Source organism: Tetranychus urticae, chromosome 1, assembly GCF_039701765.1.
Source record: "Tetranychus urticae isolate SD_2017Ah chromosome 1, NJAU_TeUrti_SD_1.0, whole genome shotgun sequence".
NCBI classification, from domain to species: Eukaryota; Metazoa; Arthropoda; class Arachnida; order Trombidiformes; family Tetranychidae; genus Tetranychus; species Tetranychus urticae.
In genome coordinates, this window is record NC_142958.1 from 20,272,039 (window position 1) to 20,298,397 (window position 26,359).

The 26,359-nt window shown below is 31.2% G+C and overlaps 1 protein-coding gene across 1 annotated transcript in view; it reads right to left on the bottom strand.

The window, feature by feature from the left end:
• LOC107372258 (uncharacterized) overlaps positions 1-21,148 on the bottom strand; it is a 29,041-nt gene extending 7,893 nt beyond the window's left edge. Inside the window, exons 1-7 of the mRNA XM_015940463.3 lie at positions 20,825-21,148; positions 11,636-11,965; positions 8,036-8,146; positions 5,258-5,461; positions 1,392-1,536; positions 929-1,080; positions 464-829 (exon numbers count right to left, since the gene is read on the bottom strand). Coding sequence (XP_015795949.1) covers positions 464-829; positions 929-1,080; positions 1,392-1,536; positions 5,258-5,461; positions 8,036-8,146; positions 11,636-11,965; positions 20,825-20,888 — 1,372 coding nt within the window. The 5' untranslated portion in view covers positions 20,889-21,148. The remainder of the gene's footprint in view (positions 1-463; positions 830-928; positions 1,081-1,391; positions 1,537-5,257; positions 5,462-8,035; positions 8,147-11,635; positions 11,966-20,824) is intronic.
• Between the last annotated feature and the right edge of the window lie 5,211 nt (positions 21,149-26,359).

Consider the following 26,359-nt stretch of genomic DNA (forward strand, 5'->3'; position numbering starts at 1 on the left):
GGTCAATCGCAAGCCAAGATATAGCTGTTTAACATCGGTAAAGATAGCCTAATAGCTTTGTACTTATTAAATTATCGAAAAAATAAAATGGTCAAGTTTGGCGTGATTGTCCTAATAATTCTGAATGGCCTTTCTGCTATACGAGAGAAGCAGTCGAGGTAACTCAATTTCAGTACCTCGTATGGCAGATCTTATAAATATTGTAAACAGCTATCGTTGGAAAGCATTCAGTAATGTCAAAATCAAAATTTTCGTCATAAGCTGAATCCTTATACAAAATATTTTTATGCTTTAGGTTTGACGTTTAAATGATAAGAACTTGAATTTGTCATGAAAACTAAATTTGGTAACTTTGAGTTCTTGCATGGTGATCAGTTGTTTAACCTTTGAAAAGTGGCTTTTCAATTGAATGAATAGTTGATCTTTTTCAATGGAAAATGATGAAAAATAAAATAAATCAAACCTTGAGGTTCAATGGTGAATGAACAAGGCTCCAAGTTTCCTCCAATCACATTTTCAGCTAAACAAGTGTAAACAGCAAAGTCACTTGTTGATTCAACATTAACTTTTAAAACAGATTTAATTATATTTGTACTAATTGGTCGACTAGTTGATGTTGCCATCGATGTTGGCCATGTTGCAGTCATCGGTTCAGATAAGAATGATAATGAATTTGATTGTAAATTTGAATAGTTTGTTTCGTTGTGTTTTTTGGTCCAAGTAAAGGTCACTTTATTGGGATTGGCAATAACCTCACATGTAATGTCAACAAGTTCACCAATGGATGCTGGATAATTGACTCTTTGATTGTCTTTGCAAACTGGAGAATCTATAAAACAAAAAGAAAATAAAAGTTGAGATTTTCATGATTCTGCATAAAAAAAGATAACAATAAATTTTCCATGACATAACTCTCATTGAATCTTACATTTAATGTCAAGCTTAAGTTCATCTTGTAATGTTGACCCAGCAAGGCGTTTATTTACAGCTCGACAGATGAGCACTGAACCATCCAATGATCTTGAATTGGTCAATTCCAATATGCTACTTGAATAGTTTCCATCATCTGAATAACTTTCCCTGAAAAGAAGAAAAAGATTGATAGAAAAAGAAAGAAAAAAAAAGAAAAGTTATTCCATTGAGAATCATCATGAAAAATACTTCGACGAGAAAAAAAACAAAACTGGATTCTCTAAATTGTCCAACAAAAGACAACATTTTGATGGCAAAACTCAAAACTCAACTTTAATGTTGTTAATAAACATTTGAAACGACTTTTCCAAAATGACTTAAAATAATTTGTTGGACAAAAAACTCATAAACTGAGTCGAGTTAGAATCGCAATTTTCCACTTTTTCGAAAAAATGTAACCAAACATGAAACAGAATTACCTTGAATATGGAAGAGTTCTGTTGTTGATGTACCATGAAATGATGGCCGGTGGCCTGGAGCCATGTGTTGTACAAGTAAATGTCGATTTAAGACCAGCTTTATGAGTCGATTGGGAAGTTGATATTTCAACAGATAAAGGTTTTACTGTTAAAGTAAAGTTGATATCAGTTAACATGGAAAAGGTGGCCAAATGAGAGACAATAAAATGTCGAGAGAAGAGCAATTAAACGAAAAGGTTCAACAAATTTACTCTTCAATTAAATTGCATTGTCTTGGAATTGGTTAAAACCATTGATTAACCTTTTCTGAAAGATTAATTAAAAGGTTAAACTTGACTGACTTTCATTACAATTGAAGGTTAACTGTAAAATCATTTGAAACATTATCAAGTAACTTGTCATCAACATGAAATTATCATCTTTTCATTGGTAAACAGTTTCTTGATGGAAACTCCGAGAAGAAGAAAAAGTTAAGATTGGAAGAAGAAAAAAACGAAACTTTACTGTTCTAATAAACTCGATTTCCATAATCACCTCGACTCTAATTAAAAGTATCAAATTTCCTTGATTGCAATATTCAAATTACATGACAAATTAATGAAACTTTGTTGAACTTGGAGCCAAAAAAAAGGAAAAGAAAAAATTGATTCCTTTTTTGTTGGCCAAAACTCGTAAGATTATGGTTTCAATTGCTTTTGACCAAAGCGATTCAGTCAATTGTGAAAATGGTTTTTTTTGTTGCATTTGTAAATAATGGTTCAATAATAATAATGAAACTCTTTGTGACTCTTTTTCATCCATAAAAATGAAACTGAAATGGAGTTCAAGTTGGAAGGTAAAAGTTTTTCAATTGAACTGGAAAAGCAAAGGTAAAAATCACTCCAAGTAAATTTTCATTTTTCATCTTCTTTTGTTGCTCCAGTCTCTTCTCGTGTCATCTTTTATCATGAAATTTGAAACCATTTTTACGTTTTTTTTATTCACATGAGTTTTCACCAAACAATATTCATCACTTTAAAAGTCTAACCCAAAATGTAGACCTAAATATTTTCCTTTTTTTCTGTCGACAAAAAAAAACACTTTTATTCTTATTCCATTTTCTTTTACTTTTATTCTTTTGTGTCCGACTTATTCAGTTATTCATTGTTGTGTGCACTTGAAGTAAACCGATTTCATTCCAATGAACTTTTAATCACTTGTATTTACTTTTTTCCGCTGTTCTTTCCATTACAGTCTTTCATCTTTTTTTGGTTCTCAAAGGAGGAAAGTTATCATCTAGAGAATGTTATCAAAAATGAACTTGAAATGCAAATGGTGAGAATAAAGTGAGTTTTATCTTTAAAGAGAAACTGCTTTAAAAGGAATTTGTGAAAATTCATGGAAAAAAAGAGATTCAAGTTTAAATGAAACAACACAAGCAAGTTGGAAGGTAAACTCCCAGTAAAGAGGATAAACAAGATAAATTGTTTGATAACTCGTAATTGAAATTTCATTGCATTTAATAATGACAATTGCAACTCTTCACCAATTTATAAGGATTGTCTGACTAAATGGTAGAGTTAAAGACTTGAAGATGAAATGGATTGTAGTTTGAATAGTGTTTCAGCTTGTTATTTCAAAGGGAATTGCATTTTCTGTGTCAATCCTCTAAATTGAAACTTTCAGTGAAAGGTCATCGGAATCATTTGCTATATCAATTTAACGATATTCAAGTCATTATCTAAATTATGTGATAAACTGAATAACTGATGAATTGATTATTCAAATTATTTTTTCCCGTTCCTCTTTTTTAAAGTAATATTCAGTTCTATCACTTAAGGAAACTTAATTATACTTGAAAACATAAGTCTTAATTGCTTTTGGGATTTGAGTATAAAAGCTCATAATCTTGGACTGAAATCGGAGAAACTTTTCTGATGGTGCAATTGGTTACAACTGTGCGTCAACAATTTTCTCGTTTTCTAGAGATTAACCTGAACCGAGTAATGCTCTGATTAACTATTCTTAATACAATTGTAAACATCTTAAGATTTTGTATTCGTCAAGCTTTTGACTAGATGTAATAACAAATAATAACTTTAGCTTTTCTGTGGTAACCCAAAAATGCTTATTTCAACAATTGATTGAAATCCTCCCTCAACTGTACAGTAAAACTTCAGTACAGTTAAAGCTCTTATACAGAATCTGGTCAAGAAGTTAAGAAGAAAAAGGAAAAAATTTTCCGCGCGAATGTTTAGTGATCTTAACTTCTGAAACTTCTAATCCATGAACCTTCACAGTCCAACACGTGAATATGGCAAAGCTCAAGATTCAAGTCAACCTAGAAGTACTACTCATTAGCATCAAAATCAGTCAATAGTTAGGGTCGTAAGTCGATCAAGATTATTCTAAAACTTGAAGAATAAACGAATATCGTTTGGAATAGTTTCGTTCAAATATCTCAGTGTAGTTACAGTCAATGAATAAAGAAATATCTTGCACAGGTTCAGCAACTTATACAAAGAAAAGAACATTTGAACAAAAAAATGGAAAAGTAGCGAATTGAGCATTTAAATTGTAGCAGAAATTAATTGGTGATTAACTTTGATTTTAATGAAAAATGCAGACTGAAATATCAGTGGAAAATGTTGAAAATTATATTTTGTTCCTTTTAGACAGTTTATCTCATGTTTTAATTTAATATTTTTCAGTCTTAAAACTTTATCTAAAGCTGAACAATAAGATGACTTATAAAACGAAAAGTTAATGAGATAAAAAAGAAATAAAATTAGCATTATTTATGGTTATTAGCGTCTTCTATTATTTACCATTCTCATTAAATTAAGGTTATAAATTGCTGTCGAGACATTGTCTTTGCTGTAAATTGCTTTATTAACAGTAAAAGTTGATCGAGAAAAAAAAGAGTTTAAATTTCGTCAAAAAAGAGAGACGAAAAAATCAAATTCATTAATGATAATGTTAATAAAAAAAGGATGACAAGGTTTAGAGCAACAATAAAGACGGAAAAAAGAGTAAAAAGAAATTCTGTAAACAAAGAGTTTTGGGTTGTTTAAATTGAACCTTTTGCCATCATCAATGAACTAAAACAAAACTGAGTAGCTTCAAGAGGTGATGAACATTTAACATGGTTGCAACGAAACAAAAGTGAAAAGAAAAATGAGAATTAAATAATAACAGTTGACATTGCCTTCAAGTGAATGTCTGTTTGTTTTGGCCTTAAATTGATTAAACCTTTACTCGAGATCGTAAATGACTTTAAAAACACAAACAAGACAAAGTTTACCTTTTCTCAACCAATTGACCAAAAACTCTGTTGACAACTTTTCTGCAACAATTTTGCCTCTTATTTCACTTTAATGTAACAATATAAATATAGTATATTATACACATTATCAAGCAACTCTCAAGAGAAGGATAAATGTAAACAAGGAAAACCGAGTAAACCAAAAAGAAGAACAAGAAAAGAGAATGAGAAAAAAAGTCGAAAAACTCGAAAGCAAAAGACCAAATAAACAAGTTATCGACAGTAACATGTATTAGTAACACAAAAGTATAAACAACTAACAACTAATCTCATTACATTTAACATTATTATTCTGAAGTATTAGGGAATCCAATCCATTCCCTTATTTGATTGTAATAATTTAATAATAACCTCAAATGTTGCACATTTTTTTTCTTGGTTTACTTTAGCTTTTCAACCTAATCTTGCCATATGTTTAATCAGTTGGTCACTGATGGTCAGCAAAGGAAAGCGAAATATTTCAATGTTTTTTTCTTTCCTTTTTTAGCTTTCGTTTTACCTTTGATTCGATATTTGAAAAGTCACTTTTCTCTGTAAATTTGCTCTTCTCTTTTCCACTTACAATTTATTTCCAGGGTTACAGTTGCTGATGAGCTTCCGTAGGCTTCATGGTGAGATAAACATTTCAATTCTTGGAATAAATGGATTCTCTGTAAATCTTTAACAATCAAAACATTTTCAACTTGATTCAATTCTGCACTTTGATTGTAGGAATCGTCTATTATATTTTCATTTTGGTACCAAATTAAACTTGGCAAAGGTTTACCTGAAAAACGAAGAAGAAGAGAAAAGGGAAAATTAATTTTTTGACCATTTTCTTGATCACTCGATTCATCAGGAAAATTACTGCCAGTGAAGGGAACGTTTAAAGTTTATGACGATAATGAGCATTAATAGAATCCTGTTATCATAATGTTTATGTGAAATGCGAAGCAACAAAAAAACAAGGCAAAGGCTTTAATTTTTGCTCCAACATTACTCTATTCAATCTGTTAATGATGCTTGTGCTTTATTATTGTTTTATGATGATAATCAACTTTATATTATCTTTAGGTTCAACCTTCAATTTATATATAAATATATTTTTTCGATTTTCGCGTTCTTTTGTCTGTTTTTCATGTTTAATGTTACAAGCTCAATGAGAAGTTTATTATTGCAAATGTTATCCTTTAATGTTTCAGTTTCAAGCCTTTTCAATTTTTCCGTCTCTTAACATGATTATTTCAGCCAAGCTTATCGATGGTAATAACCATAATGATGGCAATGAAACGAATGATAAAACATTTCAGAACGAAAATTCCTTCAAACGATTCGCCACAATTTTTTCTGTTCCTTTCATATTTTCTTGATTTTCGAGAGCAACTTATCGATAATTTTGTCCAAACTTGAACTAACCATAAGATTTACTCGCAAGATTTTGGCCATTTCTGAAATTCGAACATTTTCTAAGAACTAATCTGACAAGTGATTCTGAGATCTTTCTGGCTTGGAAAAGTTGAAAGGTTGATTTTGAAGGGTTGGAACTGGGTCGCACCTAAGCAAAAGTTTTGACTGTCGATCAATTTATTTTTGCGCCTCTCGAAGTGAACAAATGAGGTTTGCTGTTTCGATTGAAATGAAAACTCTAAGCTATCGTTTGAATTTGATTATGACTTTGACATAAGACACTTGAACCTTTCCATTCAATGCTAATCAAGTATGCAATTTCACCTTGCAGTTGAAGTTGAAGATGCCCTAACAGTGTGCCTTCAACGTCTAAGTAAATTCATTTGTTGAGGAATGAATGTGAAAAAAAGATGAATTCTGATATTTTTTTTCTTCTTCATCAACAATCAAAGTGCATAATAAACAAAGTGGCGAGAAGAAAAAAATGAACTTTTCGATGAAAAGATAATAAAGAGAGAAAAGAAGGCGAAATAAGGCAAAAATAATAGAATCTCTTTAATCGTTGAAGCATAACCTAATTTACATAGAAGATCTATTGAAAGCCACGTTTAGAATATTTGTGCGAATAATAATAATATTCTTAAGGCTTTCACTCCAAGATTTCACTCCCAGTCTTCCCTCCCTGTGAATTCTTATCGATTATTTAAGGTCAAAGAGCATGAAAATTTTCTTATTGGTGGTAAAATAAATATTTGCTGAGCCATGTTAAGTGCACAAAATTTAACTACAAGAAAGTTCACCCAATGAAAAGACAGTTACAGTTTATGTAAAGTGTTGGAAAATGTTGAATAATGAAAAGTAAGCTTTGAACGAATCAACGCAAATGGAGACAAAAAGTAATCATTAAGTCCCTTCAAACTATCCCATGCAAAAATCCCCCAAATTTTGCCAAAATTTTCTCCTAAAAGAACTTTTGGCTCAACTTTGAATTTCTTCTCAACAACAAAAAAACAGTTTCGTGATGGCAACAATTTTGTGCTCGAAAAGTTTGCTAATTACAACAATTAGTCTTTAAAGTTCATTTTTTATCTCAAAATTTTCATCATTTATGAATTTCTTTGAAGCAAATTTTTTTGTTGTTTCTCCAAAAACAAAGTATACTTTTGTACCTTTCAAAACAATTGCCTTTACAGATAAATCTTGATGGTTGATGATTGAGATTTAATGTAACGTAAACACTATTGAATTAACTCTTTAACTGAAACACGAACATTTGCAAAAACGAATCTGTTTTCATGTACATTTTTCTCGACTGTTTCATGAATAGTAATCACTCATTGGCAGGTGGATTGCATGAAAAATGAAGACATTTGTGGCTCATTTTTTACGCCGTTTGACTACTTTGCATGATAAACCCTAATTGGAACCTTGTTTTGGACAGAAAAGAGAAAAATTTGTTGAAAATGGAAATCAAATTGAATTTCAAGATTGACTGATTCGTTTTGTTGCGATTAGTTGACAAAAAGATGAAATTGAAACGATTGAAAAAAAAGAATAACAAAGAAGAGAAAAAAATTAACATGAAAATGGATGTTAACAGATGAAACGAAACTAATGGTTAGCTATTAAACACACTAGAGGTTCCAGTGTAAGGTTATTAACGATAATAGGATTGAAGCAGAAAAAAATCGTAAAATAAACGAACAAAAGAATAATAAAAATAGTAAATATTGAAGGTTTGGATTAGCGAAATTAATTGACTCTTGTGTGTTGATTAAACAGGGAGAAAAAAAACATTAGATAATCAATTACAGGTTCAACATTGAATTGTAAATTAAAGGCACTCATTGCGAGAATAAAAGTTTTGTGTTTACACCAATCAGTTTAACCAGATTCACTGTTTTTCATGTGTTTGTTGTTGTAAACTTTTTCGCTGTTTGATTTGATTATTTACCTCCAAGAGCAATGCATTTTATCAATGCAGTTTCACCTTGATTAAAAGGTCCAGCAAATTTACGAAAAGGTATTCCATTTACATTGGTTATAACCAATTTACTGGGAGGCACTGAAAGAGAAGAAACAAGATTAGGAAATGTGAATGAGGTGAAGAGAGAAAAGATGCAACTTGAAATCAATTGAAACTCATGATACTGAACTTTTTTTTCTGCTCCAGAATTTGGTTATTTCCTTTTTTTCTCTCTTCTTTTTCTTCGCTTCTTTCCTTTTTTCAGCTTCCTTTCAACTTGTTTGTACATCAACTCTCGAGCTCTTGCTTTACTTTTGACTTTAAATGTGTAATATTGAATTGAATTGAATGGAAGAGGCAAAAAATTTCGTCTCTTGTTGACTGATCAACTTGATCAAATGATGGTTGGTCAACCATGAAGGTCACTGAGCTCAACTTTCAACCATTTTTCTTTTGCTTCCATTTCAATTCAATTTACATGATGATGTGCTACTTTGCAAATTTTAACCAAATTTCTTTAGACTTTTTTTGGTTTAAAGTCAGACCTAATTTTACTTTGTTATTTTGTCTCGTTTGTCTCGGTTGAATAGCCTAATAGAATTGTCTAAATATCGATAAAATCAGGATTCGAAACCAAGAAAACTAGATTTCTTAAAGATAGCAATATTCCAGTCTGAGGCTTCTAACAATTTTATACAATTTTACTGTAGACCATCAAAGCATATGAAGTTGAGTAAAGGATAGAAAGATTCTAGAAAAAATTGAAACTATGCGCAGAATTTCTTGGACAACTTGACCAAGACAATTTATTTATTGAACTTATGAAGATGGATACATAAATTTAACTGCAATGAATAGAAGAAGGTTAGACCTTTAAGTTGATGTAGTTCAAGCTATGGTCCGATAATGGATTCAACTTCATTTTACGACTTTTCAACGATCTATCAAGCATGGGGAATAATCTAATCTTTCACTCATAATTTAAGTCTCATTTTCAATCTTAATAATTACTCACAAGGAAAGGTGACTAAGTGGTACGGTTGGACTGAAAAAAATTCATGATAGATTGAAATGAGGGAAAAACATATCTGATGAAATTTTAGGACTTTTATTTTAGGAATCGTAAGAGGAGTTTGTAATTAACAACTTATTCGAGGTCGATTTTTTTTGTAAAACATAGAGACACTCGAGTTATAAAAATGTTGCATTAACTCTGTAATACTTTTAGTTAGCAAATTTATACCGGATATCAATGAGTAGCTGCAAGATTCCTGAAAATTCCAACCCTCTATCTAGTGTTATGTAGGCTATTTCGAGGCTAAGAAACAAGAACAAGATCAATTTTGTTCCTTGTTTTGTTTCTAAAAATATAGTTTTGTTCTAGAATAGGAACAAAACGAAAATTTTGGTTCAAGAACAACTAACGAACACTCTTTAACAGTATGTTATTTACTTTATCAACTTATCTGTTCTCAAGTTGTGAATGGTCAAATTATTCATTTTAAGCCTTTTCTATCATTGAATGAGCAATATTTTATTGATAGTATTAACTTACTTCTTCTTGGGTTAGCCTATTCCGTTAACAAAAAACAATTTTCACCAAAACAATAATAAATTGGATATCAATGCTGACCAAAATTTTTTTTAATTTTTCCAAGACGATTTTGTTCTTGTTCTTGTTTCTTTCAAAGTTATTTTGTTTCAGGTAAGAACAAAATAAAGAACAATTAACGTGTTTAGTTCCAATAATTTTTTTCTTTGGAACACAATAAATTGAAAAAGAGCAAGAACTACATAACTTTATCTCTGTTGGTTTGACTATCTTATTTGTCCAAAAATTTCTGCGCATAGGTGAGGTGAATCTAACAATGAGTCTTTTTAAAAGATGAAACCATTTTTAACTTGGAATCGTTTCTCGTTTCTGCCTTTTATTACTCGAAACCTAAGTATATCCATTAAATGAAATTAAACCACTTTTTGAAGGTAACCAGTATTTAATCAAATGGTTATATTGTATAATCTGCACTGTTTTTAAAATTGGTTAACTAGCACAGTTAACTAACTAAGCACAGTTTGCTAAAAAGACAATGATAAGAGAGTGATAAGCCTGATGAAAAAGAGGAAAAATATAAAATAAAGATTACAAAAAATCTTAGGTGAAAATAGGAAAATCCATTGAAAGCAATAGAAAATGAAGACAAAATTTTGTTTACAAAATTTAAATAAAAAGTGTTGAGATTAGATTAAATATTGGGCTAACAAGTAAGTGGTTAAGTCAGTTAAACCTCTTTATCTCGAAGTTATATGATTGTAATCATTTGATTGTGATGAATTGGTTTAATATTTAACCGAGAATCTTGGTAAATCTCATTGAAAAAAAGTAACTGAGATGTTGAAAAATTTAACTATGATTAGCTCTGATACTACTGTGCGAACAGCCACTTCGGCACACACGCAATTTGAAAAAATTAAAATGGATACCGAACTGGTTAATTTTTTATCTTTTTCCTAACATCAGTTCTTATTGACGTTGAGAAACTTCTGGCAGTGAACTGGATTGAAATAGATGAACATTTATAAACATATTTTTCATGAAAAGTATCATTGAGTTTAGACGAATAAAACTAACGTTATTTGATTTGGAAGCTATGATTCTCAGAAAAGAATCAAAGAATTGTTCGCTTTTGTGCAAAGAAGGATTAGGTTTCGCTTGCATCTAAGCAGTTGGTTTTATACAGCTAAAGTGTGTGTTTCCTGGATGATGAATCAAGGTTTAGGTTGCAATTATTTTCAATTGAAATGCTTTAAGAATAAAGTGGAATGAGAAAGAATGGATAAAGTGAAAAGTCTACATTTTCATCGAGAAACTTTGTTCTTCTAACTAATCCAACCGATGCTTCATTGAGTATCTGAACCTGGCTAATCACTCCACTTCCTATTTCACTTATTTTTGATCAACTTTCGCTTGCAACATTACAATTTTTCCTTCACATAATAATGTGATAAAATGTTTCATTTCTTGCTCTTAAAAACTGGCAAAGAAAGAAGAAACCATCGGATTAAAAGGATTGAGCAAAAGGATCAAAGTAAAAGCTCATCCAGGTTGAATTAATTTATCAAGATTTTCAGTGTCATTTCCTTTTGCTGGGAATGCATTTTGACAAATGAAAATACCAACAACAAGAAAGCTTTTCCAATGCTCTTCCATTCAACCCTAATAGTTGAACATTCATTCAATTTAGTGGCTATTGCAATAGAAACGAAGCAAACAATTGAATCAACTTTAACCGTGTTAGTTGACCAACTGATCAAATTGATAAATTGAAACTAAATTATCATAATGAAAAGTGAATCGGATAAAAATGCTATTTACTCAAACTGAATGATTGCTGACATTAGACGTTGAACCAAAGCAACATTGAAAATGACTTAACAAGAAGACAACTTTCAAATTGACTTAAAAGCCAAGTTTCAAACAATTCAACATTTGCAACAATCTTTTGTTCGACTAAATTCTTTCGAAACAATCGAAGTGGAAAAGCAAAATTTTCTCTTTTCTTCGAATTTTACAAATTGAAATCAACTTACCTTGAACATTTAATTTAATGGAAGTGGACAAAGTTCTCGCCCATTTAAAGTCAACTCGACAAAAATAGATCGCCTCATCACTGGTCAAAACAGGATTTATGGTTAAAGTTATGGGAAACGATTTAATATCAACATGAGCTCTTTCACCAAGCTCCGAACTTTTAAAATGTTCAGCTTCCTCAATTCGATTCTTGTATCGACCATCAATGGTATAAACAGGTGAACCATTGATGTCACCTTTATACCAAAGAATCAGCAGGATATGATCATTGAGTGGAAAACTTATATTACAGACAAGAGTAATTCGGTGATCAGCTAATACATGTAACTCTAAAGGCGAAGAAAAAAGGTCAAAGAGAGAGAGAAAAAAGTTATCAGATTAATATTGCAATTATTCGCATTTCCATTATAATCACATGATGAAAGGTCAAAAGATCATGGTGATTCTCTTTTTCCTCATCATCTTTAATCATTCATCCATGAATAGCTGATTACAAAAGGAGAAAATTTTTCATTCTCTTCCTTTCCTTGACTGACTCGCTTACAGCTTAAACCAGTCCAATTGAGTTTATTACACGATAAACAACTGGGAGTGATTAATGGTAAAATATTGTTGCATAAAAGTTTCAAAAGTGTTTCATCTTAAATGTTTCAACATGAAACATTTTCTTGCAAACGTCAATTTAACAAGTTTACTTCAGGGAAACTCTTTTTCTCTCCCCTGATCATCAAGACAATAAAATATTTAAATTCATGCAATTCATCATTATTATGACTTGTTAAGAAGATTAAAAATGAACAATTTTGATTAATCATTGTTGGTTCATTGTTTTTCCCTTTTTAATTGAGCTTTCTTCAACATTTACTTTCCCTTCTTGATTCATATTATTTTGCCTTTGCAACTCAATCAACTTTTATATATTGATATTGTGTTACATGAAAGAATGCATGATTAATACATGATCATGTTATGATTAAAGTTACATCTTGGTGATGACAGCATGTAAGATGAAGAGTTAACCCAAAAAAAGCACAGAATCGAACCCATTTTGGATAATAATAAATGGATAAAAGTTTAATCTTACGGATGAAACTTGTCAACTCAAATTAAGTTTAACCATTTTTCCTGGCTTCAACTTTTCACTATTGATGAGTCTGTTAATCAGACGGTAAAAGCTATTATTCAATTAGAATTGCGATAAATGATTTAATGATGATAACGATTCGTATTGATCAACACTTGAATCATGAGAAACTATTTTTTGCTTTTCTGATGAGAACATGGAGAATTGGAGAGAAGAAAAAAAGAGAGAAAAGCTTCAGCTAATGATTAGTTTGATAAAGAAAAGGAAGAAAAAAAGGCGAAAAAAAATATTCTGACCAATTCTTTCAGTTGCATGAATTTTTTTTGTTCATGTTCATGATAAATAATGAAGTGAACAGTTGATCATCACGAGATAAATGCTGGCAAATCAATCAAACAGAAAAAAGTTGGTGTTTTTTACACAAAATTTCTAGTTGCAAGTTTTGAGAAAATTTTCACTTCGACTGGACAGTTGAAGAAACTCGTCGAAATGTGACTTATTTTTCCCCTTATTTGGGTTCAAAAGAAAAACAAATTCAACCAAATGGATCAATGATGGACTTTGAATGATCACAATTTACATTGCATTTTCCTGTTCTTATCTCATCATTTTTACAAATTGATAAAGAATATTGTTTTTCTTCTTTCTTTTCTCTCTTCCTTTTCACTCCAAATCATTATTATCATCATTATTGTTTGCAATGAGAAGAGAGAAAGAAAAATATCTATTCATGGTTCAAGTTTTACTCATGGGACAATGATAACGATCATGATGATGAAAAGAGTAAACGATTGAAATGGTGAAGCCAGAAAAGAAGAAAAAAAACTATTTCCGTCGGAAATGGTTTACTTTCAACGTCAATAACAAGAGATGATATTGAAAAAGTTGGGTAAACAGAGGGAAAAAATTGGATAATAAGCGTAAAGTTTCATTTCGAAAGGTCCATTGATTAATTTACTTTAACATTGACTCTGGGAGTGAGGAAAGATATGAAAAGATTATTTGGAAAAAAGCGTTTATTCAAAAGAAGTTCATTTGGTTCAACATTATTCTCATGAAATGGGCCAAACAGTTGAGTAGATAAACGTTTCAAGAGCCAAATAACACATAATATTTAATACTGGCAGTGAATAATATGAATAAAAATAGAATTTTTTCTTCTTTTTTCTTCTTTTCTCTCTCCATTTGTTGAATACATTTACACCTTGAGAATTGAAAGTTGTGAAACTAACTGTTATTATTTCAACAAGAGGTTGATGCAATCATGGCTATTTCTTTTCCCTGTGTACGATAATTGGACATTTTAAAGCCTCAAATTCTTGATGAAAAAACCATCGAAAATGAGGAAAGCTAAAAAATAAAATCTGGCTCTGAAGCTGAACAAAATGAAACCTATTTTGAAATTTGAAAGTAATTTTGTTGAAAACTTTCGATCAGAAAATTTTTTAATTACACAAATGGTTTCAGTTCTTTGTCTCTAAAAGTTCATCAGGTCACAAACCTTAACTCGATAGTCAAAGTTTTAAAAATAATGTTTCATAATGTCATTAAACTTACAAATAATCTGTTCCCTCCACAATGCTTTTGAATGGATTTCTTTTTTCCATCACACTGAACATGAATCTGAGTTTCTAGAAAGCTCAAGTTTTTTGCTGCTGAAGTCAAATCATGGTCATCATTTGGTCGGAGAATTTCTTTAAGAACCCTTTCCGTTGCCACCATTTTGACGCGATGGCTTTTGATCACTGAATTTTTTCACTGAGTAGGTTACAATCAATCGACATAAAAAACAAAAATTCTTAATAAAAAACCATTGTCAGAATAAGAAATCTAAAAGTTGAAATATTTAGCTTTTAATGCATTAATGATATTCATTTTGGAATGGAAAAAGTCCATTCTTTAAGCGCAACTAAAAATTTTCATTCGGGTTAAGAGTTGAACCTTTGTTAGTTTTAAAGGAATAAAACTGACTCCATTTGTTTAATTGAAAAGTTTCTTTGATGAACAAGCATCGACAAACTCGAGTTGAAAGTTGAAACTTTGGTCTCTTTTTATGAGGTTGAGTAACCAGATTTTTCATCTAAATCTTTACTCGAAAGACAGTTTCACATATCCTTCTTATTCAACAATAAACCATTAACCTGAATACAAAAAAGTTTTCTCCCCAAAGTCAATTTCTACGGATTCTGCATTCCCCTCCCTGTTTAAATGTGAATTTCTCAGTAACTTGAATTCTGATTAATCTCTGACTACTTATTGTAGTTCAATCATGGCTTTCATCATATGTAAAAATTTTGTACAGAACTCGTTTAGTTTGATCACAATCTTGCCGTAAAAATTCATAGTTTTACTTAATATTTGTACATAGATATTGTTACACTTACGTGAGCATTTTGTGAGTTTACTCGGGAAAACCTTTGAATGCTAAGTCGTACAAGTAAAGAAAACAATTGAAATGTTTAACCATTCCAAGCTCATCTTGATAGCAATAGCCGTAAGACTTATTTACCAAATAAAGGTTGAAAATGTTTCTTGTTTTCTTGTGATATTGAATAACATGGAAAAATGTTTGCCTCGAGATAAATTAATTTTTTGGGTTCAAGTTGTGTTTAGTGTGATTGTATCATGGAAATGATAGTAAATATAAAAGAAGAAAAGAAAAGGTGAAAACACTTGCAAAGTCAAAAGAGATACTTTGTCATTTTTCCCTCCCAGTCAACTCCAGCAACTCCAACAATTGCATTGGACTTTTTGACTTGCAAAATAGCAAAACTTTACCAATAAAATTTTACTTTTCCATTTCAACAATTTTCTCCAATCTTTTCCACTGATGAACCAAAGCAAAACGTGAAGACATGAAAAGGGTAAAGTTGTGCAAAATCACTTTTCCTGATATCCAGTTATCGATAATCTCGAGGCTATTTTCGCGGTGTTTCATAATTTCATTTTCATGGATTTAGCTTCACACTCTTCAATTTATTTCTCTATAACCAGGATTGAAGAAAAGACATTTTCCATGTTTGCCTTTTACCATGTTAACCTCGCCATTAATCGTTGTACCTTAGGCTATTAGTGGTTGATAAAAGGTTTTCGAGCAAAAGTCGAGTTTTGTTTCGTTTCTCGCCATTTGTGGAAACCATCGATTGATGGCCAACTCTACTAATTGGCGACTTTATTGGGCGTAAAGTTGCAATTTTCAATCTTATTCCGTTCATGCAACATTAACTTTCTCAGTGTTTAATAAGACTAAAACAATTGACCAAGAAAAGACTTAATTTGCAACATTTTTTTTCTTCTCTCTTCGATCTTGTTTAACTAAATTTTCTTGGTTCACCTTAACCAGTCCAATTTGCCGTTTTTATCCTAATGAGTGTTGATACAAGTTGATGGTCAACTGGGAATAGTCAGATTTATCATGTAAACTTGTTAAATGAGAGTTACATGGGATTGAAAGTGATGAGCTTTTAGTGTTGTATTTGGTTGAGTATTAAGATTTGAGCAGAAAAGATGAAATGACATGAAAAGGAAAAACATTTTTTCTTCTTCTTCATCTTCTTTTCACTCCTTTTCTTCCATCATGTCATTTACTTATTCTTAATGGTTTATTATTGAAAGAATGTTTTTCTTGGCTTTTTCCAATTTTGTACAACATTACAAGCTGCAAACTAATATAAATCAGTTGAATAATTCCAACTAATTTCATGTAATACTTTTATTCATCCTTTTCTTCCCTTTTCTTCTTCTTCCTTTTATTCATAATTTTCCTTTTCTATTTCCACACTTTTGACAGGTTAACAGTTCAATATCATGTGCATATGATTACATGGTTACATGTTCAAGGTCCAAGTGTTTAATTAATAATGCCGCCAGATTGAGAGGAAAATCACATTCATTCATGTTTCGACGAAAAGAAAACAATTTTGACCTTTTTGTTTCCTTCAACTTTCCGATTAATCATTTTCATTGTCAAACAGTCAAGTTCAACTTCGTCAATAAAAGATCAACAAAAAGACGAACCAAAAAAGCAACTAACTTTCAACTGAAACCAACAATAACAAAGCTAATCATAAACAAAAAGACTTCAAGTCAACTCGAACTTTTCCATTCCAATGAATCTTGACAGTCTTCACTCCCAGTGAATAAAAGCCAGACAATTAATGTGACTCTTGAAAAGTCATCACCATAAATGTGGTTTTGAACAAAAAAAAGTGAGAAAAAAATGAAAACTAAAGAATGAGAAAATCGTCAAAATCTAAAGTTCCTTTACCTTTTCGTCACCAATAAAAGTTTCAACTTTTTCCTCGAAAAGGAAAAATATTGCAAAGAAAAAAAGTCGAATTGAGAAAAATGAGAGAAAAAAGTTTGGCATAAAAGTGATGAAAGTAATTCAACTAATGGAGATTAGATGTTCGTCTGAATGCAATTCCGAGCTTTTCTCAATCCCAAGCCTTTCGAACTTTTCTTTTCTTTTGTATTTTCTCTCTCTTCATTTTCATAGTCTTCCATAACCAACTCGAAACCACTTTTCCCTCAACTCTTCCCTTTCCTCATTTGCACATCTTTCAACGTAAACCTCTGCAATTATTATGCTAATAGCATGCGACAACATTTAAAGTCTTTTCAATAATCGCAAGGTTAATGATAATGACGATAATGATGTTTAGCGGTTTTGGCTTTAAATGTATTTTCTCTTGTTACTTTTTATCTTTTATACATTAATGCAAATGCAATGGTTAAAAAACAAAAGACTTTACTCTTTATCATAATGTTGCTTGAATCATTTCGCAAACATGACTTGGATCCATAAACATAATGAAAAGATTAACTCGACATTTTTTTTCTTCTTCACCACATTTCTCTACCTTTTCTCGATTACAAATTAATTCACGAGTTGATTGCAACTTTTAATAGAGTGTCAACTCTTGTTTCAGTCCATTACTGTGCAACTTTTCACACCATTCATCACAATTGAATATCCACTTAAATCCGCCGAGTTTTCAACTTTTTTTTTCTCTCTTCTCTTTATCAGAGGTAAATGTCATTTCGTGAACTTGATTGATGATTCTTGACCACTTTTGAACGGCTCTTCTTCTTTCTTTTTCCGGTCAAAATCAATCATTAAAATTATCATTCTTTTTTAATCTGTTGACAGATTGAATTTTTTTCTTCTTCTTTTTCCTTTTCTCCTGGAATTTGTTTAATCATTTTCACAACAATGGCCAACGAAGTGATACTTTGAAAGATGAGAAAATGGAAACTTTTCAGATAAAAAAGAAAACACAATTTCTGTTGACTTTTTTTCCCTGACAGTTTAATAGTTTTGTTTCGATGGAAAATGATGAAAAATTTTCGTCCCGTTAATCTATTCATCTAATCAGAATAAATTGCAAATTCACTTTGATTGATGCAATTTAACCTCATTTTATGGACACAATTTGGTCAGTTTATAATGGAGTGAAGATAATTTTGGGAAAAGAAAAGGAATCGAATAAAACGAATTTTTCGTGTTTTGTCCAAAGATAATGAATGGCAACAATTGCAAGGAATCAACTTGTAACAGTTTGTTTCCTTAACTCTGTCAATTAGAGTTGTAAAATCTGTAACTTCCATCAATGATCAGATAAAAACTGAAGCACAGTTGGAGCAGTAAAAGTTAACAAGTTTTTCGAGAAAAAGTTTTTATACTTTTTTCCTCTTTTCCACTTTATAATTTGATGAAGAGAGAAACGAGTCAAGAATAAGTCTCGGTAAAACATTACAGTTTTGGCCACTTTTTTTCAAGCCAATCGTTTTCATTTGGAATGAACTCTATTAAAGCTATAAAATGCAATTACCTATCCAATGATAAGTTATAAGGTTTGCTTGTGACAGGATTTTGATGATGATGAAAATAAAGAGCAACAAGAAGACCAAGAAAGTAAAAAATCAACGTTAATAGCACAAAACGAGATGAGAAGGTTACTTTGAAAACAATCATAGCAAGTCTCTTGGTAATTTCATAAAATATTGGTAGTGATATGATGTGCTTTTTATATCAGGAAAACAGCAACAACAACAATTTGTCTGGGTCGTCAGGAGAGAGAGAGGAGAGCAAAAAAAATGGAAACAGAAAAAAAGAGAAAATTTGGCAAAATATAAAAGAACCTTTATTCTTGAACCTCTTTACTCGAACATTCAACTCATTAATATAATTTATAGAATGATAAAAGTAATTCATGTTCCCTAATAAATTTCATCAAAGTGAATATTTATTTGTGCCTATCAATGGATATTGTTCATATTTCATATTCCAATGTCATAACCTCAAAGTCATTCATTATTCTCAAATTGGGTTACAATTTACACTGAAAATGTTTCCAACAACAAGGAAAATGAATTATCAAAATGAACACAAAACTGCCACTTTTGGTTTCAGGTAAAGCTGGGCATCTAATGAGACACATCGATAAACTATTCAAACTCATTTTCGATGGAGAAAATGCTTTCTTGTTGAAAATTTTTACTCAAAATTTTGCTCTATTTTTTTCTTCGAAAACTTGAATATTTTCGAACTGAAAATTTTTCGATGAAAAGCGCAACTTTGTTATTCGCATTAAGCTTTCTAATCACTTTGTGATTGCTGTTGACTTTTTTGTCGAATAATTTTCTTGATCCTTTTAAAGCTCTCTTCAGGCAATTGAAGAAATTTCATGTAATTCGAAGTTCAATTTCACCTATTATCACAATCATTTCGAGCAATTTGCATGGAAAATTTCGAGTCGAAAATTTCAATCTCAAAATGAACTCAATAAATGTGGTTTGCCAATCGGAAATTCAGATTTTATTGATTCTGTAAATGCGTTAACTTGAAATGCTTGGAAATGTGTAAATTGTCATTTAAAGTTTTTCCCTCTTTCATATTGCCATTTATATCATTTTTTTATACTTTTATTAACACTTTTGTTGAATCAACTTGTTTCATGAAAAGTGCATTTTCACCATGATTCCTTTCAAGTCTTGTGCTAAATATACTTGACTTGAAGCTTTTACCATTTTGCTCATTCGCACATCTTAATCAGATTATCTTTTTAGATTTCAAGTTTTGCCCATAAAAATGCCAGTTTAAACTAATAACTGTTAAACCTTGGTCTTGCAAGTTCAAGGCTCACGTCAGTAGATGAGCAGAAGTTTGCTGAAGACATTGTAACTCGATTAACCTAAAGATGCCTTTTTAACCTCAAATAAATTTTACCTTGTTTGGGCAAAGAACCGCAAAAATGAAAAGGCAAACTTTTACAGTAAACTTTATTTGCGAATTTGAAAAACAATTTTCAAAATTAAGAATGACAACTCATGGGAATTCATTTACATATTCCCATTATCTCGGTATCAAGGAAAAAAGTTTGAGAAATGAAAAGAAATGGAAAAGTCTTTACATGTAAAAGTTTTTCTCATTTTTCAAGACAAAAACATATTAAACCGTTAACACTTCCCTGTTGTTTCTTTTATCATTATTAATATCTTGATAACATTTCAATATATGAATCTTGAAAGTATCCTTATTGACCTGACAAACAAATGAGCAACAATTTTTCACACCTTTAAATGAGAAAAGCAAGCGACCAAAATTTACCATAAAATATTGTTTACTCCAAAGTTATCAGAATTTATTTTCAAAATAATAAATGTTTAGATTACAGTGAAACTAGATTTTGTAAAGCTCTTGCTTCAGGTTCAGTGAATTTATGAAGTTTCAACTTGCAGTTTTCGATAGCAAAAAATGAGCAAATTGTTCCACGCCGAAAGGCAATGTTGGAACGTTGATGGAAAACTTGATATCAAATAATATGAAAGAGAAGCAAAAATATGGAAACTCTGAGTTGACTGCTGAGCTCGCAATTTTTGGAATCTACAGCAAAATTGACTTGTAAGCAACTGTTAAGACTTTTTTGACCGATAACTTTTTCTCGTCTTTTGTCAGTTCCAAAAGTCGTCTCACGACATTATTATGTATCACATTCGTTGAATTTCATTGCTTTCCAATTTTTACAGAAGTTTTTCATTTCTAGTTGATGAACTTGCCTCGGTTGTTTGGAAATTTTATTAAAATCAACTTTTTACTAACCTGTTGTTGATGAGACGTGAAAAAATCCAATTGCAATAAAAACACACAAATAGTAATCCATCATTTGTTTTCAGTTTTTGTTTACGCTCTTTTCCTCTGTTGTACCGATGATTATTGATTAATGATCCAATTTCGTCAAGTTTATTTCATGACTAACGCGTTGTTTTGTCACAATAAGATCATGACTGAATCCCAGGCACAAGGTAAGTTTCCTTACACTTACAAGATTAATGATGATTGATAATTGTTCAACATTTCAATTTGCTACTCAATACTTGCTTCATCCTTGAGAGTTTCACTTTTCAACGTAAAAACAGAAGATGATGAAAACGAATGAAATTTACTGTTATATCTGCTCAACTCGATTGTTCGTGCACTTTCAAGTTTGTTCCACTAGATGGCAGGTTTAGGTAATTGCCTTAAATTGGCAATCAGTCTCCATCTGTTGTTGAAATGTTCAACTTGAACTTCCTGCCTGTAACGTTAGTCGGCCAGCAACGAAAGTTACAGAAAAGTTGAAACAACATTTCCGCAAGAAAAACAAACCCACCATCAGAAGATGTGCTGCTGACCTAAAGAGTAACAAGAGACTGCACGACGAGGTAAATGGTGAAAACTGAGATAAGGGCTAATTTAACATCTCGCTGATAGAAGGCAATGACAAAAGAAAGTCAGAAATTAAAGAGCAAGTTAACCTCTTCAATTTAAAGTTAATTTTTATAATTTTTTTACGATTGTCTTTCTTTTCTTAGCTTCCTGCTGAATCTGTAAAAGGTTTCGTATGCGTTTTCAATAAACTTCATTGCCCTCTATCAGCGAGATTTTAAGTTGTCCCTTATCTCATTTTTCACCTTTTACCTCGTCGTGCTATCTCTTGCTCCTCTTTGTGCTGACCTCAACTCGAACCCACATGGAGTATGGATAATCCTTCACGAGAAGCTCCACTTCAATGCATACAAAATCAAAGTGGTACAGTTGCTAAGGAAGCATGATAAGACGAATTGAATTTGCCCAGAAAATTTTGCAAAAGATGATGGACATGTAATAAACCCTGAAAATGGCAAAGTAAATTGTATGAGGCAAACAAAATGATTAAATGTCTTTACTTTGTTTTCCATCAATTTCGTCTTTTCCCTTATCGCCATTAAAATGCGCAAAACACTGAAACCTTTTTCAATGCACAAATGATCAATTTATTTTCATCAGTTTGTGTCTTCTGTCAGATTCAAAAAAGTAAAGTTACATGGAAACATTTTCTCGCAATTTTCTTGCCCTTTTTCTCGATCACTTTTTATCCGTCCCATCAGATTGTCTCGATGTAAACTGAGTAAAGCGTCTTTACTTTTATGGCTGCCAATGAGATTCAAGTTTATCCATGCAAAGAGATTGAAAAGGTTGTCAGGAAACTTGAAACTAAAGTCTAGTTTAAGCAAATGATTTGTTTTCAAGAGGCAAAGATAGGCGACTCACTTGTTAAGGCATCTTGGAGGCCAATACTTTGCTCTGTAAATGAAATGAAATGAAGATCATGATGGTAATAATGTTAATGATATTCTTCTTGAGTAGAGAGTTAACCAGTTGTTTTGGTTGCTCAAGTAAAAACAAAAGGTTTTTTCTCGAATTTTGGGCTAAAGGTCAGTTTATGATTTAGAAAATGGTTTCAAGAGAAGAAAACATTGGCCAACAAAATATGCTAACAATGTTCATCTGGGCCCTTTAAGAGTAAAAGTTTCTTTTAATTGGAAAAGATGAAAGATAACGATGTTTAAAGCAAAACAGCAAACCATTGAAATGGTTAATGTTTGGTGACGGAAAGCCATGAACTTTTTCCCTCTCCATAAGTGTAAATTGCAAGTCAAGTGTCCATCATAAGGTTACATGAGTCTAAATATTTATTTAAAGGCAAAGTTTACAGTTGAAATCAAGATGTGCCCAAAATGTAATGGAAACGGCAACAGAAAGAAAAAAGTAAGACGACGAGACGAGACCTAAAAAAGAGATGAAAGAAGACCATTTGCATGATCAAATTTCGAGTCTCACAGAACAAGTAAACACGGTTTGAATGGAGCGCAAAGAGACAGCCAGTAACGAGTAACTTGACAGGCCAAAGACATGGGATGCTCTTGGGTTAAATTATAGTAAACAAGTTTGACTGTTTTGTGAAATAAGGCGAAGAGAAGGGAAAAAAGTTTTTCGTAGTTGAATGAACAACGATTAGTGGCAAACTACAAAGTAATGGCTATGATGATGGATAATGATGAAGAGATTTAATTTGCTTGTCCTAATTCGAGGCTAGTTCTTGACTTTTGGTGAATATCTACAAAGAGAGCGGAAAAAGATAGCGAATTGTCTTGGGCGAAGAGGTTGGTTGAATGCTTGCCTGACCTGGAATCATTAGGCGAAAGGAAAAAAGTTTGAATCAAGGTAAAAAGTGCAATACTGTTATTACCGATGAATGTTGATGATGATGACTGGAGCAATAATATTCATGGCAGAGAGTGAACGACTGTTGGAAAATTAAATCAACTTTTTTTTCTTCTTCTTTCTTTTTCTACCTTTTCTCTATATTCACCTTTGGGTTTGTGGACAGGCAATCAAGTTTATTTGCAGATTGTTGTTGATGTTGTTGTTTACCAAACAAATAATGTTGCCAAGGGCAAAAGAAGGGCACAAAAAGTTCAACTTGAATAATATGTATTTATAATGATGATAATGCGATTCAATAGTAGAAAAGCACAAAACCTTGAAAGGTAACACACCTTTTACATCGCCTATCAGCATTCATCTTTCATCTAAAATTATAATTAAATTTCAATTTATACTCTTTACTCGCCTAAACAAGAGCCTTTCTCGTTAAATTTGATCCAATTTCAAGTTTACCTTTTGTCTCAATTTTTTTTCAAACATTTACCTTTCAATTTTGACTCAGTTTAACCAGTTTCATCAAAGTTTTATTTTCACTCAAGGAAGCGACTTGTAAATGAGACAAAAAAGTGTTTTGAGAGTTTTTTTAAACAAAAAAAGTTTCGATTTTTACAAGTGTTGAACTTGGTTTTACTTGGATCAAGAGTAAGTTATTCTAGGTGAAACTATTTGGTCAAGGGCAGGTAAAAGTGTGTGAATTTGACCCATGGATAAGAACAGATTAGGTTTGAAAGATGATTATGGAAGATGACGGGAGAAAAGGTTTAATAATGTCATGGAAAAAAAGAAAAAGAATGAGAAGAAAAGAGAAGAGAAGAAAAGTGGACAGCATGGATTCAAGATGATCAAGGATGGGTCAGTCTTTACCTTTTTTTTTCTTCTCCATACCTTTGAACCTGACCTGGCTAGTCGATTGTACTCAATACAAGAATTGAAAATACAAGTCAATATTAACCTTTTCTCTTCCTTTTCTTCTTCTTCTTTACCTATCATCTTTACATCTTTGGATCTGTAGATAGGAACAAAGATCAGAAGTTAAAAAATATTCAAGAGCTCACCATATGGACATGAACATATTAAATGACCTGAGAAGGGAAGAGAAGAAGAAGAAGAAAAAACTATTAAGAAAATGGTTCAACCTCTTGATTGGTGTAAAGGGCAAGAAAAAGCTCTGAGAGTTAAAGAGATGTGAATTAAAAAACTAGTTTCGCTTGTTGTTGTTGTTCCAATTTTTTTGGGTAAAGCCAATTTTGAACCGTAACACGCACTGTATGAGATTGATCGTGAGAGAGCTATTTTAGTTATCGTGTTGACCGATTCTCGTACAATCGTTGTTTGATGTTATTATTGTGTTGTTGTTGTTGATGATGATGTTTCCAGCATGATTAACAACACCAAAGATGCCTTGAGGATTTAAAGAGTGTAAAGAGCAGAGAGGTTGAGAGAGAAAAGTTTAAATTTTAAAGAAAAGAAAAATTGAAAGGAAAATCACTTTAAATGCATTTAACAGCATAATAAATTGATCCTAATATTGTTATCATTTACATTTTACTTTTCAACTAATATTCAAGTCTACACTTTGGTCTCTTGTTTGCATTATTTATGTATTACAATAAGTCGACTTGAAGGTTCATCTTTAGCATTTTATTCAATTGTTTTCATTTGCTTTTCATTTTATGAATAAACTTTCATTTTCATCTTCTTGTTCTGTTTCGATTTTATAATTTACTTTTTTCATGTTTTATTTTTTATGATCTATTTTCATGGTTGATGGTTAATCTGAAGATTCGGATGTTGATTAACTTGGGTTGACTTGAAATTTGATGACTCTTGTTTGGCTCAAGGCAAGAAACAGAATCTGGTTCAGATTTTTACCAATCAAGGAATCTTTACATTTGTGATTGAATCAGAAATCATTTTGAAGGAAAATTCGATTATTAATTAGGTGTTTTCGCGAAAACTGAAAGATTGTTTTGAGCTTCAATTTGCTGAAACTGAAACTTATCCTTGTTGATGTTTTGAGAAAAGTTTCAATTGCAATTTAGATCGAAGATGTTATAAGTTTTCGAAAATTGCATTTACAAGTGTTGATTGAGCCTTTTGCATTTCTTTTAGATGACCAAATTGATTAATTATTTCCATTTGTGAAATTTTGAACTTCTGTTGACCCAATAAAGTTGATTAATTAAAAGGCTTCTTTGCTTCAATATTAATTACTAATCAAATGACTTTTCAATACAGTATTTCATTTAGGTTTAAATAAGTTTCTTGTTTATGGAAACTAAAGTAGTTCAATGTCAATGTTGAACATGGCAAGTTGATCAACAGACGGCGTTACCGGCTCCTTGTTTCTCTCGATTCTTGGATTTTGTCATTAACTAAAGAAACAAGAGGATCGAAATAATGTTCAAATACAGTGAAATCAGTCTGAATTTAAGCCTTTTTCAGAATCCATCCAAACACTATTGATCAGTCTGAGTCAAAGCTTGTCCAAAACTTTAAAGCAGAGCTCAAAATGAGCTTTCAAATCGGAACCATTCCTTGAATAGATTTGATAGAATCGAGTCAATCATTCTCAGCACATTAACAGGTCAATCGACTAGCAAATGTGTTACAAGTTTCTTGTCTCAATAATAATGCAAAATCCAATGACATTAACACTTCTTGAAACAATAAGTCTGTAAAGTCAATCAAACTTTGAAGCGATACTTTAGCTCTACATTTTATCTCATTTGGTTCATGTTGAATGAAGCTTCATTGGGTCATTGCTTCCATACCAACTCTTATACCTATTTATGGTCATGTCTCGAGAACGAATTAAATTGAGATGCAAGAGCTGTTTGCCTTGTACAATTGAAATTCAATTTTATTGTTCAACTTTTGTCCAAATATGTTCATTGTGCATTTTACTAAATTACAAACCTTAATTTCGTTTCAATTGTCGACTAATCTCGCCATTACTTTTATTACTATTTTCTCTCCTCACAATCCAATTTATCCATTGTAATACAAAAGTTAATCTTATTTTTGTTTTTTTTATATTCGCTTTTCCCATACCCATTCTCTAGTGGATTGGTCAAACTAATAATATCCATTAAAAGTTAATATTAA